This window comes from Sphaeroforma arctica (assembly GCF_001186125.1).
Source record: "Sphaeroforma arctica JP610 unplaced genomic scaffold supercont1.345, whole genome shotgun sequence".
Lineage (NCBI taxonomy): Eukaryota > Ichthyosporea > Ichthyophonida > Sphaeroforma > Sphaeroforma arctica.
Window position 1 is genome coordinate 30,776 of NW_014040213.1, and position 18,379 is coordinate 49,154.

Here is an 18,379-nt window from a genome sequence, read left to right on the forward strand (position 1 = left end):
GTATGTATGTATGCATGTGTGTATGTATGTATGTATGTGTGTGTGTGTATGTATATATGTATGTATGTATGTATGTACGTTTGTATATATGTATGCATGTATGAATGTATTTATGCGTATATATATATTATACAAAACAAATATATTCGAAACATAATATTCGCGCCCGTACACATAAGACTGTATAATAATTCCTATACTCAAGTATAAACAGTCTTTTGCGGACCATTTGACACACATATATGCATATGTCGGCTGCTCCATATGATATACAAGCTGTGGCACAAGAAGATCGATCTTAACGCGTGTATACACCACAAAGTTCTGGACATACCGAGTGGGCAACGAACCGCCGAAGCTCAATACACTCATTTGAGATATGTGTTTGAGTTAACTTCTCCCATGTTGAAACTTAATACACAAATCGAAACTATAGGAAATTGTATATACAAAATAACATACACATACACGTATGTGTATACACACACACGCAAGACTTGTAGAGTCGCATATATCCATACATGCGTACATATAAAGACTTGTCAAGTTACATATCAAATATATAATCGAATACTTCTCCCCGGGCTGAAATACATTCCCTTATTGAAACTATAGGGATATGCACATACACATAAACACGCGCAGACTCATACACGTGTACATGTACACATACATGTATTCATACGAATCACAAACGCAAATGGACTATTTAGAGTTATACATAAACATGTTTGTATAATGATATCTTCTTCCAGGCTGAAACTCGGTACACTAATTGAATTATGGGGACAAGTAAGCATACACATAACACACTCAACGTTGTACAGAATTATATACGTAATCAGTTACCTTCTCCCAGGCTGACTTAACCGGTCTTCGCTTGTTCTCCACGGACGCATCCGTTGCGGAAGGAGTACGCCCGCGAGAGTATGGTGATGGTCGTGTGGACATTATGAACTGTGAGATTGTGGCGACATTTTTACGCAGGAAATAAACTTTTGCTTGTTTATTCACTTACGTGTGTATTCACTGCCACTTCGCGAGCCCCGCGAGAGGGCGCTGCTGCAGCTTACCTCAGGGCTCAGGCTCAGAGGCTGTCAGAATTCATAGGCTCTGCCGCTCAGGGCAGAGCCTCAGGCCTCAGGCCTCAGGGCTCACCGCCTCATCAGTCACAACGGCTCACTGCTCAGGCGGAAATTCTGAATTGTACATAGTAGGGTTCAATCTGCTCCAAAAAAAAAAAATGGGTTTTGGGAAGTTCCCTCTTGTTGATTATTCAGGGGGCTATGCTCTGCTGGACCACTTGGACATGAATATTTACACACAAGTAGAGGCTATCCACATGATGTATTTGATATAAATACAAGTGCATAAACGTAGCCCTCTAAATAGTACAAGGCTATGGTATGCACATATATGCGTATGTATTATATTCAGTATTTTTCACTGCTGGTGCAGCGTATTATATAGATCACTAAGACTAATCAGGACTACAGATCTCTAATCGGGACTGATGCTTACAGCAAAAGTGACTATTCAGGCGGAGATAAAGCAGTACTTATCAATTGCTTCGAAGCTGACGACATCACCAGGGATGTATACCGTACTATAGGCCTAGCAAAGAAATGTTCTCGGCTTATCATCTGCCAGACGTGCCGCTTTTAGTACTGATTATTCGTCCCGGTTTTCTTTGCCTACTTTACTGAGCACCTTCCATATGTCACAGAATCGAAGATCTTAAAGTGAAGTTAAAAATATTCTCTGACTTGAGAAAGGTGTTCAAAACAATAATAGTCTGAACCAACCGACAGAGTTATGTGAATCTTCGTAAGGTTGCATTGTAAATTTATCTCGGCTTACAACATTATATACATATTATTGCAATTGTTTGAAACAGCCGAACGCAAGTATGTAGACTGTGAAAATACCTCTAGGTTCCAGTGTAGTACGATCGTAGCTTGACGGCCCAGGTGCGGATTTGTAGTCTTCTACCATATGTCACCAACTATAGGTTCTGAACACCTCAAAGAACAACCCGGAATTGTCGGGGACTGTGTTACTTATCTACACCTAAGTATAAATTCTAAACCCCTCTATAGATCTCGAAAATCTATTTCAAAATTATCAACCACAGCGAGCTTCTTGTACGCCTTATACAAGTAGAGCATCGTACGTTGTTGAGAGTGTTTTCCGACTTCTGCCTCTGTTTAGCAGTAGATCTATCATGTTTGTTTAAGACTCTACACTTTAATAACTCTAAAAAACGAGTCAACTAATGCATATCCTTGATGATACACAGTATCGTTCGAGATCAGAAAAGACCCAACCGCAACAAGGGAAAAGAAGTTTGCCTTTATTAGTCATAAGGCATTCAGGTTGCCGAAACTTATACACGTGATAAACAATCAACTGCCTCGCTTGTCAACCTACATATACAGGTATATGCTATTATATACCAAACCCGCTACGCTGGTGCCCGGATCCCGATGATTGAAGCAAAAATGCATATCACACTCGCCTTAAATATCGACTCCAACGCACGCACGCATGCGAGCTATTTACAGCGCTTTCGAAAAGACAAGATTTAGATATCATCAATATCGAGATCATCGTCATCTTCGTCGTCATCCTTCGTTGCCTGGGCCGTGTTGCCCGGCATTCCTCGTTGCATTCCATAGGCAACCTTAGGCGTAGGGGCTGGTGATTTGGACTGCTCGATAGTCACACTGTCATCATCCTCGTCATCGTCGCCGGATCCATCGTCGTCACTGTCTGATTCGGCCGTTGCCAACCAGTCCAGCACAGGCTGGGCCAGCTTGATGATCTGCTTGAAGGTGTCTTGCGATGATACGTACTTGGAGGAGTTCTGCTTGCCCCAAGCGATAAGAACCTGCGACCAATCGCGGTGCAATTAAAAATATAATCAGCAAGCAGAACAAATTCTTGTTTCGCTGACCGACGGCCCTCAGACACAAGGCAGTGCGCAGGAAATCCACTGATGACATCGCAAAACATTACAGTACAGCATACAGCTTGTAAGGTGCAATTACGAATACGCGTGCGACAGCCACAACCCCTCAAGTAAAAGCAGCTACATTCCCAGCAGCCGCTACGTGCCATGTCCCGATTTGCATTCGGTCATCAAAATATCAAGTAACGTACCTCCTCATCGACGATATCTTCATCGTAGTATGTCTTGATGATATGGGGCACTTTGCTCATCAGTGAAGGATATGTCACGCCAACTAGTCGCTCAGTTGACCCCAATAAGCACCTACGGATAGATGATTGAATGAGAAATGTATATGTAAGCTGGTGAACAAGGTTAAATTTTAGGTAGTAGTTGGGTTTGAGAATGTCATATATGATCTGCAAGACTATGTAAGCATCAAAGAGTACCACGACTACAGACAGGAGTGAAGCGCGTGAGGTTCTTCACGATAATTAACAACCATTTGGGACGCGATTATGCGAAGAGAAAGTGGACATACTCGAGAACTTTTAACAAACATCCTCCTGCGTTTAAATATAGAACAAAAAAGTTGTTTTTTTCGGTCGCACAAATCACACTTACATTCAGACACACTCACATATAGTTCCCACACAAATAACTTACATCTGTGCTTTCGGGTCTTCATAGCAGAAGCGTTGCAGCATAGTCTTCTGCTTCTTAATCTGCGCCAAGATATTCACGTCGCTGAACTTCGCCTCTACAATGACCGCAAGACTCTTCACCTTGACATCCAAGCGCTCGGCCTCCTCAAGCAGTTCCTTATCAGTGTGTGCCCCGTTCTTCATAAAGGTATTGAACAGTTCCAAACGCTCTTTCTCGCCCATATCAAAGAAATCAGCCTCGGTGTAGGTCAGATTCTTGGCTCCCTCTCCCATGTCCACACGCAGATCTTCCAGACGTTGACGTACGGCCTCAGCAGAGGTATCGACGGTCCAGTCTTCGTCATCGTCCTCAGAAGCGTGCACTTCTTCGGGCTCGTCACCGCTGTCTTTCTCCTTCTTTTTTCTCTTGGACTGTGTGCGCCATAAGATGATCAATGAATGGTGATATCACTCAAACTAAACACAATTCGCACCCAAACTATAATGCTCCTTTTCTTTACATTGTATGCGCAAAGGTATATTGTGGTTGAATTTAGATCACATAGGGAAACACAAATTCCAGTAGAGTCCACATCCGTAGCGTTTAGAAGATTCGTAAGGGACGTTTCCCACATTCAACTCGCACGGCGAACCGGCTGGACAATCGGCAAATAGCAAGCGATCGAATCATGCTCATCGATAATCTACGCAAAATACATTTAAATAGAAAAGGCAAAAAGGTTCTGACCTCTACAGACCAGCATGCCGCTAAACTCGTTCCAACTTCCGAACCTCCCGGGCAAAACGCACGAACCTCAATAACACAAGGTTGGCTTTAGACTATCTTACAAACTGACCTATGTGTGTTCAGAAAGCCTATCTGCCACTACAACAGCTCACCCAACACATCATCGTGGCAATCAGTATACTGTTATAAATAGCACATGAAATGTTCTGAGAACGTCAAGACTATTCACTTTAAAAAGTATTCAGTACATGTCCGCATGATCACAAACAACACGAGCACACAAGAAAATCATTAACGTAGACGCATACCTTCTTCTCCTTCTTGTCGGATTTGCTTTCCTTGTCCTTGCGATCGGGTCTGGGTGATACTCCGTTCTGTGCAGCGAGTTGCTTGGCAGCCTTCTTGGCAGCTCTACGATCAGCTTTCTCAGCGTCAGTTTCGTCTTTTCTCAATTTTTTCTTCTCGCCGTCTTTATCACCATGTCTCAATGAATGTGCGTATTCGGCGCCCGGGGGATTTTTGCGAATATAATTGGCCAAATTATGGTTACCATCGAATTCTCCGCTCCATCCACAAGCCACACACTTAGCCTTCAGATCACCCTTTTTACTCACGCGCACATCAGTTTCCGGATTATCGCACGACGGACAGAGTACATACTTCTTGATAAACTTATCAAGCAAGTCCTGCAACTCTTTCGCATCATACTTTCCATTGACAATGTACTTCTCATGCTTCGCATCCATATGAGTCTGTGAACCGAGCTCACAACCGAACCACTTTGTTGGGTAGGATGGAGGTCTTCCAAGAGCCTTTCCAATGTCGCTCATATTGGCAATGACGGTCTTAATACCGTTACCCTTGCCTTCGACCTTCGCAATGAGCTTGGGCATCTTGTACCGGTAGAAGGCATCGTCCGTGTTTGAGTTGATGTTAATTAACCCCGCCATGATTGCTCAATTCTCGAGGCAATCTCTAAAATGCCAATCTGCTAAGCAATAATTCGTGTTCGAAACCAAAACCCTTCGAATTACATCAAGATTTAGCCAGCGTTATTGTATATATTGCAGCGGATGATGGCAGCCTTCAATGACTGTCCGGTGAGACAACGATTGTCTGAGCGAGGCATTCTGTAAAAATATAAAACGGAAGAAGGCTATAGTTTAGATTCAGAGGATATCCGGCCCACACGCATATCAATAAAGATATCAACAGAAATCGAACAAGTTGTGAACATGGGAATCGCGCCCCGAAATCATAAGGCTTCTGGTTGAGGATACTGAACATTTTGTAGTTTGAGGTATGTGCTAGGGGGGGGGAAGGCGACCGCATAAACCTTATGTAAATAAAAAAGGGTTGAAATGTAGCATGAACCATTTTGAAACGATCCAATGAGACTATATAACAAAGATGGTTCAAGATCATACTACATGAAGTGCGCCACATATTAACTTGCGAAACTGAGGTTAATATAAACGCCAAAAGAATTAGTTAAGTTGTGAAATCAACATATATGTATATACAAAATAATAACATATATATATATATATATATATATAATAATATAATATATATATAATATATATATATATATATATATATATATATATATATATATATATATATATTGATATACATACATACATAAATACATATATATACACACACATGTATATAATTAATATAAATGTATACAAATATATATATATATAATTAATATAAATGTATTTACATATATCTATATATGGATATATATTTATATGAATATATGGTATATATATACGAATATCGATCTATTATATATATATTTATATAATTATTTTTGTCCATACCAATATTTATATACATATATGTACACACACACACAAATATATAAATATATACATGCATATAACTGTTATACAAATATATATATATATATATTACATGCACATATAAGCATATAGTGTATATTGATGCAATAATAAAATTAAATTTGTATAAACCTATACTTATTAAGATATGTGTATATTCGAGTAGTTTCATATATACATACAATGACTCTTGACATTGTTTTTACAATATTTTCACATTCTCAAGCAAGGGCAATTACAGAGTATAAACTATGTATTCATTTTTGTATACGTCGATATTTACCGTGAGGACAGCCATAAACAAAACCGGCAAATAGTAAACTTCCATACGCAAGTAGATACGATCTTGATTTATTCTGAATGCTCGCTACCAGAGGAACATCCAACTAGTGGTTTCTAACGTTTTAACACTAGGTTTCTATATCTTTCCATTCTATTTTTCTATTTACTTTTAACAATATGTAGGTCACTTCTCTACCCTTAAAGGTTAAAATTTGTACTACAGAGTGCATACTACAATGACAATCTCTACTATGACACCCTTCCATATTCTCTGCATCTCTCGTTCTAATTAAAACACTGATGCCTACGTGTTTATGAGTGTGCAGTTGCCCAGCATACATCATACCGGCGAGCACCTACCACGGTGACTTGATCGTTTAGATCGACTTAACGGTCTTTCCTGACACAAACACGTGCGTGATGTTCCTGTCATCTCCCAGGTAAAGGAACTTCTGCACAATGTCACTTACAGTGTCTCCCTCGTATAGGTCAAATGGCGATCCCTCTACATCCGGGTTCACCCGCAAGGCATCAAACTGCTTGCCTACCTCAAACGTTCCCAGGGTATCATCCATGCCCAACACAGTCGCCCCTCCCAGCGTCGCCAAATAGAACACCTCTTGATACGATAACGGCACTCGAGATTCGTCCTGAAAGTGTACAGCCGTAGAGCAGATGATGGCCTGGCGCATAGAGTCCAGCATAGAGCTGGAGTAGCCCCCACTCACGTCTGTGCCTAGTCCCACCTTGATATCGCTCTCAAGTAACCGGCGCACGTTCAAGCAGCCGCTGGTGAGTGAAAAGTTCGAGTTCGGGCAATGTGATACACCGGCGTTGTTCTTGCGGAACAGGTCGATCTCCTCGTCGCTGAGGTGCACGCAATGGGCCATAATAGACCGGTCTGTGAGCAGGCGGTGGTCATCGTACACGTGTGCATAGGCCACACTTTCGGGATGTAGGGTCTTGACCCACTCAATCTCGGGCTTGTTCTCACACAGGTGCGATTGGATGGGGATGTCGTACTTGGCGGCTAACTCGCCCAGGCCGTGCATGAGTTCTGAACTGCAGGACGGCACAAATCGAGGGGTGATGACGGGGGTGATTCTCTCCGAATAAGGCCCGTTGATGACGTGTTGGATGAATCTGCAAGTGCGAACGAGATATTATGATAAGTAATGAGCAAGATATAGCAGCGATAAAAGGAGATGGAAGTTAACGACAACGAAGGCATGGCTCAGAAAAGACACGAGGTTCATACAAAAATCCATCGAATGTAAAGTGGTAACATAAAACATCGCCGTAGTGGTAGGCGTATTCACACACCTAGTTCGATCAAACAGTGAAGAAAACGATGGGTTTACGAATATATTCACATATGTAACAATCGCTGCCCAAGGCCTAATACGTGGTGTTCACTTGTCAGAAAGCACTATTATTCAGTTTGCAACACATTAATTAAGCCAACTGCAAATAATCATCTTAGCTGGTACGCTACGCACGTGCAAGCATTGAAAAACGAAAAGTTACATGTTCAATACACCCCGATAGGCGAACCACATAACTAGTGAACGTCCAAATACACGGGAAAAGGAAGTAAACAGGCCATATAGAACATACTCTTCCGTATCGCCCAAGGAATCGCCGGTCTCTTCCCTGTAGTAGTCAGGCGAGTTGCGGTCCATGTTGACCTTGCCTACAAATGCTCGCTGACCAATCTCACCAATGGTTTCAACAAGGATCTGGTGGAAATGACGGGGTATATTGAGAATGCGTAAGTATAGTCCATAAGTATGCAAGTCTATACACGCACCAGAAGCACAAATATACACGAGACGTGTACCAAACGATGGGCGACGTTATCACGGAACGATAGCTGTAGCATGGTTTTGGGGTTTAGGATTTGCGCTTGCGATTTACCTTGCTAGCCTCCAGGTGGATGGTGGCGAAGTATGTGTTAGTAGTAGTTCCCGAGTCAAGTGTGCGTTTCACAGCCTTCTTGTACGTTTCCTTGGCAAATTTCTCGCAGCTATACTTAGACTCCACCGGGAATGTGTATGTATTCAACCAGTCCAACAGAGTCAAATCATAACCTGTGCCTGCAAACGCATACTGTGGTGCGTGGTGGTGCGTGTCTATTAAGCCTGGCATAATAAACTCGTTTTCTCCAAGTCGAACAATATCCGCCTCAACTAACCCATGTGTTTGCATCAACTCAGGTAATTCATCCTCGTGCCCTGTGAATGCAATCTGTTTCAGGAAAATATGCAACGATAAAAAGGATGATTGAATGAGAATGAGATGGGAGAACCCTAACTATTTCCGTACCATAACCCCCGAAGGCATATCAATTTACACACAACAGTAATACTTTCGAACCTTCGAAGTGAAGCATACTTGCATCCCCCTCAAAAAGCATTGCCGTGTCATAAAAAAACATGGCCAACATACCTTGCCATCGGTACACACTCCCACCACGCGCTTCTCAACGACCATCTCAGAAAATGCAACTGACTGCACAAAGGTTCCCACAAACACATGATCTAGGCGACTTTGATTACCCACGGGTAAACTAACATCTTCATCGAAGAAAGCACTATCCTTCCGATATGAGTAGGTGTCTGTCATTGTTTACAAGGTTTGTTTTTCTATAACAATATAAATTTATAAATACGGTAAATACAGACTATATGTGATCAAGTGTAGTATTACGTGCTGTGGTTATATACAATGATAAAATACTTTTATGAAAATATGTAAATACTGCGTTTGCTCTACTCTCTCTCTCACTACTTGCCGGGCAGTGCCAAGTGTCAGCTGCCACCCTCAACTCATCAGTGATGAGGGCATCAGGCTCTCGGTAACACTAGCATAGTTTATCACACAGTCATAAATACTATGCCGTTCAGTTCTTCACACTGTCAAGATAAAAAGCATTTGTATTGAAAAAAACATACATAAATACTCCCACTGTATGGAATTCCTCAATTTATCATTTTTTAAACTCAGCGACACTGGTGAGTCATACACAAATCTGTTTATCATTCTGTGAGTATGTATTAAATTTACGTATTATATCTATTTATCACGTTAAACAACGAGTCTAATAGTGTGTCTGAAAACAATTAACGACATTAACTACCATAATTTCAAACAAGACTTGGATAAAACACATCCTTATATAGTGATCATCGAATCGTCACGGCTGGGCTGGCTTTTGATGGTGGTGCTCCAAATTCAAATTCCTATGCGGGTGAGCTGGCAGCCAATAAATCGATAGTAAATGGCTTTTTACTCAAAAAGTTGCGAATATTTCAACATAGTAGACGCAAACTGGTAACTAGATACGAAAATACGTACATTGCTAAAGTGCTATACGGATTACTATTGGGTACTAAGGTGGAGATGACGGAATATGGTTTGCACAGCCTGTGATCGTAAGTAGTTACGACGTGAAACAGCTTTTGTTTAAAAAAAAATGAGGTACATATGTACTGTAAATACATATTTATTTTTGGACTTTTGGGATGTTTTTAATTTGGTTTTGATTGAGTTTTGACCCAGTCTGAACTTCTAAAGTCACCAGTGTCAGTGTGTCACGTTTCTTCACAACACAAGTTCAACAGTGAGTCATCACTCATCAGTCAAGTGACCATTGACCTGAGTGACTGAGTCCTGAGTCCTGAGTCCTGACTTTTGACTAGTCTGTCTCAGATAGGCAGATCAAAAAGGCTCATTAATGAGGACAGAGGACTCGTGAGGTGCAAATGGCCAAATGTTCAAAGGATTAGGATTTAAACAATAACTCATGATACAAATATAAAAATGAAGCATAAAAAAAAACATTTTTGTTTGATTTTGTTTATGTTGTTGAAAAAAATTATCAATTTTTAAAAACCCCATACATAAATACATAGCCTTCTTCTAAATAAATTGAGCAACAAAACATAAATATATAAATACATAAATACTTAAATACATACAAAAGGATAAGTCTGGGGAATTGTTTTGAAACAAAAAACAAGAAAAATAGAGAGAGCAGAAGACAGCGCGTGGTGCGGCAAGAACCCAGGGGCCAGGGGCCCTGCCCCAGGGCCCGGGCCTCAAGGGCCAAGGCCTCAAGACCAGCTGGAAAAGAGGGATAAACTGACAGATTGACACTGTTGTTTTTTCGAGTCTTGGGTCTTATAGACTCTTGTTGGTGACAACTGACACAAGTGTGAACTGTAGTGTGAAGTGAAAAATTGCTTGTTTGGTTTTATTAGGGTCACGGCGTGTCAACTGTGTGACTGTGTGCGATTCGCACCAGTTCGCCACGAACGAATCATAGCCTCCTAAAAATGATAAATTTTGAAGGCCACCTTTTACTTTATTTTAGAGGGCTCTGTGAGGAAATAAATAAATGTAAAATTCTAAGGCCGGGTTTGCTAACTTTGGAAAATATAGAGAAAATATAGCCCTAAAAATATAGAGGTATATTTTGGTATATTTCTTGAGAAATTTTGAAACTGTATATTCCCGCACAATTTCAAAATATGCTGCCAGGTGTATTTAAAATATTGTCGAATATTGGCATAGCAATTCCTTTTTACGAGTTGGCAAATGCGCAGAGCCGCAGACACACAAGAAATTCTGTTCTGGAGCCGAAAATTTGAAGACGGCGTTTTGATTGACATATATTAACCAGAGCCAGAGTTTTGATGTCAATCGGAGTAATGTGAGTGAAAGTTGGAGTAATTCGATAAATCACAACAAACAATTTCTTTCCCAAAGCAAAAAGAGGGTCTTCTATTAGACTTGAAGGAAATATACAACAAAACGAAATATTGTGTTGTATTTTTTGCGTCTCGAATAGCAGAATTTGATGAAGCCAAAATCGTCAGTACATCCGATTTCCAAAATTATTGTGCTGAAAAAGTATGGAAATCGATCCTCAATATTTTCTGAATATTCTGAAATCTTGACCAAAAATCCATATGTGTTAAGAAATACTGAAATTAGTTCCCGGAGTAACATGTTTTACTCATCTCAAAATTTATTTCCCTATATTTTGCAAAGTTAATAAAACCGGCCTAAAAGTTTAATAAAGCCAAAAGAACACTCAACAGTATCTAGTGTGTGTCCTATTTCTATATAAAACAAAACAAAAGTGCTAGGGTATGTATGTATAATATTATGAAGCCTTAGGCTTAGGGTACCCATGCCACTTGCCACTGCACATGACTATGTTCTTATTGGAGGCTATTTATGAACATTACACCCTAGAATAATATACATGGTTTTATCATGAAAATAGATCTTAACTACGAGCTGACATTGGGTTGAGTGCCTGAGGCACGCCAGTGACGACACGTGAAAGCTATACTTTAGCAAACCAAATTCCAGCAGGTTAGAAAAAAAGTAAAAATGACAGCCGACAGTGACGGAGTGACTTGAGTGACGACAGCCGACAGTGACCTGAGTGACGACACTCTTGACCCTCTCGAGTCTCGACAGCGGTGTCGGGTGTAACCTGTGTCATACTCATTTCCAACAAACTCCAACATCACTCACATCATCGTTTCGTGTCGTTTTGAGAGTGCACCATGTCGTATCACGTAACACGGAACACAGCGATTGCAAATATAACTTTGTAAACTTTACTTATGCGCCCTTTTCACTGATGTAATAATTAATCTTGTCTAGATTCTCGGCACACAAAGTAAATCTGAGGACGTAAAAGGGTATTTCTTGTCTCCTGGTCATGGCAATAAACGATCTATTCGAAACGCTGAAATTGTGGTTGCAGAGTCCAATGTGATAATAGTGTTAATCATGTTTAAATTGGTCTCACTTAGCTACATTACTGGCGTGTATAGGTTTATATTCATAACCTGCAGTGCAAGTAGATTCTCCATATGTTCATGAAACCCTGGATTGACTGTATAGTCAAATGCGTTGTAATCAAAGGGCCTCAATAGGCTGCAGATGAGAAAATAAATTACAATTCGAGAAATCAGTGAAGTATGCTTCACTTTCGCTGCACCAATCTCGTCACTGATTGAGAGTTATAAGGCGTAGGTGTTGTACTAATTTATCAGATGTGTAGTGCGGATAAAACTGCACATTCGATCAGTTTCAAAACATGTATACCCGTGGCATTTCGAATTTGCTTACCTTGGCCCGTATTGTGCGCATCCATACCGTTTGAAATATAGATAATGCGTGACGGGACGAAATGAATTATCGGTGGCCGAGTATTCGTTTGAGTGGGTAATGCAATATTTTTAACTGTACACAAATGCATTCGTATACATACACTTAATCTATTGTACGTATAAATTGTATAGAGCGAAAAACAGTTCACGAGTGAAAGATAAATCCTCCAGGAACACTGTAAATACATGATTTTCATGAGGATCCGAAACAGAACACTAGTATTAGGGCTTTAGGATTTAATCAGGACACTAGCATTCGATAGTTCGTTTATAACGGTGCGTATTTGCACATTTGAATATGAATATATGTTTATGATCAGGGGCAGGTCTTTCAGAAATGGGTGAGAATGTAAACTGAAGGACTAACCAACAATCCTAAATAATATCTTAACGACGAATTACTCTGCTGCATACTACCGGTTAATTTACTGTATATTGGAACGCCAAGATTGATCGTCGCCTATCGATCAAGAACATTCTGAAGGCTAAGTTGTGGGAAGGCAATACATGCATACTTCATACCAATTATAAAAGGCACAAATATATGTCTTCATTTAGTAATATCTATAGCAGGGTTATCTAATCGTAAAATCTTTAATGTTGTTTGACCTGGTGAACGTTTTCGAGACGAAAACAATTTCTTCCGATTGATTCACTCTAGCAATAAGAGGCACATTCACCCGGAGGTAATCCGCACACATACACAATTGATGTGTCGGCTGGCTGAAGTATATCTAACCTCATCAGCAAAACTACAGACCGAAAGTCTAATCGTTTCAACGCAAGCTATCAGTTTGTCGTGTTCGGGTGGCTGTTGGGTATAGCCTTGTAGATATGGTGCGAATAATGTCCAGCTGATCCTTGCTTTGTTGAGTGTTGGGATATCATAGCACACGGTACACGTGACTGAGTGCAGCATTTTAACGTCATTTTTGATCTCTAAACCAGAAACGGACTGAGATGTATATGAAGGCAGTGCACTGAGCAACCATTCTTCCGATCGCTGCAGGATGTAGATTCCATATCCAAACTAGTAATGTACCGATATCCAAGCGAAAGTAAAACCGGTACAAATACTAGAGCTATACCAGATCCATATACTTCCAACGTATCGTAATCATTGTTAGTACGATGTCCAAATCACCGATGTCCCGGAATAGCGGGTCAGCTAGACGGCATCGGGGCATTGTGACATTCAATGATGACTAAGATTGAGTGTGTGGCGCTCATCAACAAGCAACAATCCCCTCAAAACAGAAGACACCGATGTGGGTCGCATCGAGCCACAAGGAACTGCCAATACAGTTTGGCAGGCGATGCCACGGCCGCATGCACAATCAGCCCTGGCATATGCATGTACCTAAATCACCGTTTGTTTCCGCCAGTGGGAGATTCCTGTCTCTATCAGAAGGTCCTCCCACATATTCATCACGCGTTGACTCTTGGCCTGCAGAATCAGACAGTCCCCATCGGAGAACGCCAGCTTGATGCGGGGGCGCGTCTTGATACGCCCCGCCTGTACCTTATAGTCGCCGTAGTTCGGCAACACCACTGGGATGAACATCGTCATGGCAACGTGCTCGGGCGATAGCTCGTACACCCTATCTCCTAGAACTCCCGAGGCAAAGTCCTCGTACTTCTTCCACACACTCAGATAGCGTCTGTCGTGCAATGCGATGTATCGCTTGTTCCATGGGCCTGTGGTCATCATCAGTCCACCTCCGCCCTGAGCCCCAAAATTGAGTGACACCCAGCCCTGAGCGGACTGGTGTAGGGTCTCCAGCTCCGAGTTAAACAACTCGTTTCTCGTGAGCCACATGCGCGCTAGGGCGTCCTGGTAGCGCTTCAGCAGCGTGCTGCGGCTGCTGGCGCTGACAAACTCCGACACGCTGATCAGCCCGTCGCCGCTTTTGTCGCACGTCTCAAACTCACGGTCCACGACGACGTCAAAGTCCACCACGTCGCCCGCCACCACAATCATCAGAACACTCTCAATGAACACGCGGAACTCGCGCTTGTCAATAAACAGCGTGTGGTCACGGTCGACGAGATCAAAGCACAACTGCGCCATAACGGGCACGGGCAGGTCCAGCTTGCCGCTGATGCTCAGAAGGAAGTTGAGGTGGTTGATGCACTTGACTTGGTCGTGCATGAGGGTCTGGCGGCGTTGCTGCACCGTAGCGTCCGAGGGTCTGCTCATGGCCGAGGGGCGTATGCTCTTGAGTGGGCCCATGCCACTGGTCTTCCGACTGGCCGTGCCTTTGTTCGTGTCGTCGTTGTCCTTCTCCGGCAGCGGAGTGAGTCGGCGGGTCTGGGCATCCGCACCTGCAACCGCTCCTTCCATCTCCGCGCTACCCGTGCAGTTGCCATGGCGACCGTCTCCATAGCCCAGGTTCGACGGGCCTGGCTCGTCCACACCCACTCGCTTGGAATTGGGGGCGCTCATGCGGTTCACCCGTACTTCCGGAGGTGTGTGCATGGCTTCGGGCGGCCTGTGTGTCTCGTGGCTGCCCCCTGCACCCAACATCTTTGTCACAATATGTGTGAGGTTGCGGTTAGCAAAGCCCTTCTGCGCGTCGGTGGTGTTGCACATGCCTATAACCGGCTTCTCTTTCTTGGTGGCGCCAGAGGGCTCGGTCGGATCATTCTGTGCAGTCGTGCGCGTGCGCGTGTGCGTGTGCGTGGGTGTGGAGGGTGGCAGAGTTGTGTCAGTGTGCGTGGACGTGCTTGGTGTGCGAGCAGTTGGGTGACGGCGTGCGTCGCCCTCCCCACGCACACAGTCACTCGGGTGTATTCCAGTAGTCGTCTGCGTGCCACCAACCAATCTATTTTTAGAAACCGTCGATCTATTGATAGTGCCATCCGACACCCCCAAACCCTTCTTGCTGCCTCGACGCGTGCGACGTTGCTTGCGCTGCGGCCCTAAAGACGAGCCGAACACCTCTCCGTACTCCACAGCCAGATACACAGCCCACCCCAGCAGAAACAACACACACACAGATGCCCCGTGAACACCATACACACACGCCCCTCCCACCGCACCCATATACGGAAACAGAGTGTCGGAAAGCGTGCCGGGAGAGTGTGCGTGGGCGGATGCGGTGGTGTGAGTGTTCGTGCTGTTGGTGCTGTGGAGAAAGCGGTACGGGTGTTCGTCCACAGCGACGGTGTGCGCGTCGAGCTCACTGTCGTGCGCAGCGACTGTGGCCACAAACCCCACACTGCGAGCGGGCACACGGCCCTTCTTCATTGCCGGTGTATGCGACGGCGTAAGCGCTGAGGTTGTCGTCTCTGCGTGCACAGAAGCCTGCGAATCCGTGCGTTCAGACACCCTGGTGTGCGTGGTGGCGGATGGGGTGGTGTGTGTGTGGGGTGGTGGGGTGTTGGTCTGTGTGCTTGAGTCAGATGGCAGTGGGATTTGCCCGAGTGTCTCGGTGTCTGGGTGCTGTTGTGTTTCGTTAGCTGTCCGTGGCAGTACATGTGTGTGTGTGTGTGTGATGTGCGGTCGGGTCTGTGTCACTGACTCACTATCACCCATCTCCGACACTCTATCCGACAAATCCGACGCCCTGACAGACATATCCGACACAGACGCGTCATCCGCGTACGACATGTCGAGCTCGCTGCCAAAGATATCTGACACGCTGCCGTCGTCGCCTGACAGGCTGTCATCTGTACTGTACACACAACTCTCGTCATCAGTGTCATTGGCCCCCGAGAAAGCCCCCCTGTCTCCATGGTCCATTGCCTTACCACCGTCGTCCGTGTCTGCATGCTCGGTACAACGGGTGCGTTTGTTTGGGTGTGTGCGTGTATGGTCCCGTGCGCTGGGGCGTTCGTGGCTGTACGCATCTACTAACGAGAGTGCCGCTTCACAATCCATGGCATCGACAGCCGAGGATCCACTGATGATACCGACGGCTATCGTATGTCCTTCTGAGGCGTTATGTGGGTGCGTGGGCGTCTTCTTGGTGACAGTACGCAACGCCGATGGCAACTGCTTCAGCTTTCTCCCCACCGAGTCGCTCCGGCTCTGGGGGTGCGCGCCCTCGTCGTTGCTATGGTAACTGCCTATGCTGCTGGTGTCCGTGTCGTTACCATCCTCCGCCCCGCTGCTAAAACAGATATCACTGCTGCCTGTCCGGTACATCTCCCCCTCCCTATCTAGCATCTGCCGTAGCACGTTCCTGCGTGTGGGAGTATCCCTACCGCTGTGTGTGCCTGAGCTCCTCCGCCTACCCCCGCCATCCGCTGCGCTGCGGCTAACGACTGTGTCTGTGCTGCGCCCGCTATCCCCTTCGCTTATATCGTCCAGGCTGATCAACGGCTCACTGGACCTGCTCCACCGCAGACTCCCACAGCGCTTGCGCATGCCAAAGGCGGAGTTGAGGGCACTAGTAGATGCTCTGGGTATGACGTGTGTGTTGGGTGTGTGGTGTTGTGTGGGTGTGTGGTGTAAGTCTGGTGTGCTGATAGACCTGTGTGCCGTGGGTGTGGTAGTGCCTCGGTGTGTAGGGGCTGTGTAGTGCTTGTTCCTGGGGTTGTGTCTGTGGGTGAGTCCGTGCGTGTACGGGTCGCCTTTGCTTCTGACGTGGTTGGTGGGTGCTGCCAGCACATGCGCCCTGGCGTCCTTCTCGGGGGCTGTGTCTCTGATGACACTCTGGCTGCTATAGTTCGCTGGGTTGCTACTGTGTTGCATATCGTGACTATTGGTGTTGTTGCTTTGCGCCACCTTCGTGTCGTGGGTGTCGGGGTGCGTGTGTGCAGCGCTGTTAGGGTTGTTGCGGAGGGGAGTGGTGTCTTCTACACATGGACTCACATCAATACTCGCACTCGCACTTGCACTCGCACTGGTGCCACGCACATCACTGGTGTCAATAGTGTCATTAGCGCCAAAAGTGTCACGAGTCTCATAATGCGCATTGGTGTCACTGGTGTCAAACGTGTCAGCATTTACCTGTTGCCTGGGGGCCGCAACATCTCCGGAATCGAACGCCTCAAACCGTTTGGGCTCAGGCATGGTCATGGTAGCGCCCATGGCCAGACCCTTACTTTTGCCCTTTGCACACGCCTGTTTGGTCACCTTCTCAACCTCCTTGCACACACACGCTGCCTTGTCCACACAGGAGCACAGCGCGTCAGCCAGTTTGCCTGGTGCCGTCTGCGTAGACACCTCCGCCATCTCCATAGTCCCGTGCGTCTGTGTGTGTGTCGTACAGTGTCTATCCCCTTCGGCACAGTCCAAACAGATCCCCTGCCGGGGAGGCCCCACGTGTTGGGCCACAAGCGTGGCGTCTCGGCCCTCGCCCAACGGCACCTCCCAGTCCTCTTCCACAACCAGGACATCTGAGCCGAGTGACTGACTGTCAGGATAAACACTGTCTGTTGCGTCGTTGGTAATGACTTCGTCTGAGTTGTCGTTCCGGCGGTTTTTGACCAGGTTGCCGTCGCTCTGGGTGTGCATACCAGACTTTCCCAGGTATGAGAGGGTGCGCCTGTAGATGGGTGTAAAACTATTAGCAAAGCAGTCATGGGCAATGGATTGACATTACATATACACATGGCATGCACTCGTGTAGCACAGATACATGTGCTCATGTGAACCACTACATACACACACATTCATCTGGACGACCATGGTACTGTTATTTCGCGCAGTGCCTGAAGCAAATTCACACACACACACACACACACACATATATATATAT

At 44.8% G+C, this 18,379-nt stretch overlaps 3 protein-coding genes across 3 annotated transcripts in view; all 3 read right to left on the reverse strand.

The window, feature by feature from the left end:
• Window positions 1-2,306: 2,306 nt before the first annotated feature.
• SARC_05427 (hypothetical protein) lies at window positions 2,307-5,481 on the reverse strand. The gene is made up of 4 exons (XM_014300709.1): window positions 4,651-5,481; window positions 3,617-4,026; window positions 3,163-3,274; window positions 2,307-2,890 (listed from the first exon to the last, which is right to left on the reverse strand). Exons 1-4 carry the CDS (start codon window positions 5,290-5,292, stop codon window positions 2,585-2,587), a joined length of 1,470 nt encoding a protein of 489 aa, XP_014156184.1. The 5' UTR covers window positions 5,293-5,481; the 3' UTR covers window positions 2,307-2,584.
• A 1,052-nt stretch (window positions 5,482-6,533) lies between these two features.
• On the reverse strand, window positions 6,534-9,166 carry SARC_05428 (guanine deaminase). Its single transcript, XM_014300710.1, has 4 exons — window positions 8,926-9,166; window positions 8,395-8,724; window positions 8,095-8,216; window positions 6,534-7,620 (listed from the first exon to the last, which is right to left on the reverse strand). Exons 1-4 carry the CDS (start codon window positions 9,100-9,102, stop codon window positions 6,855-6,857), a joined length of 1,395 nt encoding a protein of 464 aa, XP_014156185.1. The 5' UTR covers window positions 9,103-9,166; the 3' UTR covers window positions 6,534-6,854.
• Window positions 9,167-14,031: 4,865 nt separating this feature from the next.
• The window catches only part of SARC_05429 (CAMK/CDPK protein kinase), a gene marked incomplete at its 3' end in the record, with an annotated part of 8,465 nt that continues 4,117 nt past the window's right edge, over window positions 14,032-18,379 (reverse strand). The window contains exon 7 of the mRNA XM_014300711.1: window positions 14,032-18,166. Coding sequence (XP_014156186.1) covers window positions 14,032-18,166 — 4,135 coding nt within the window. The remainder of the gene's footprint in view (window positions 18,167-18,379) is intronic.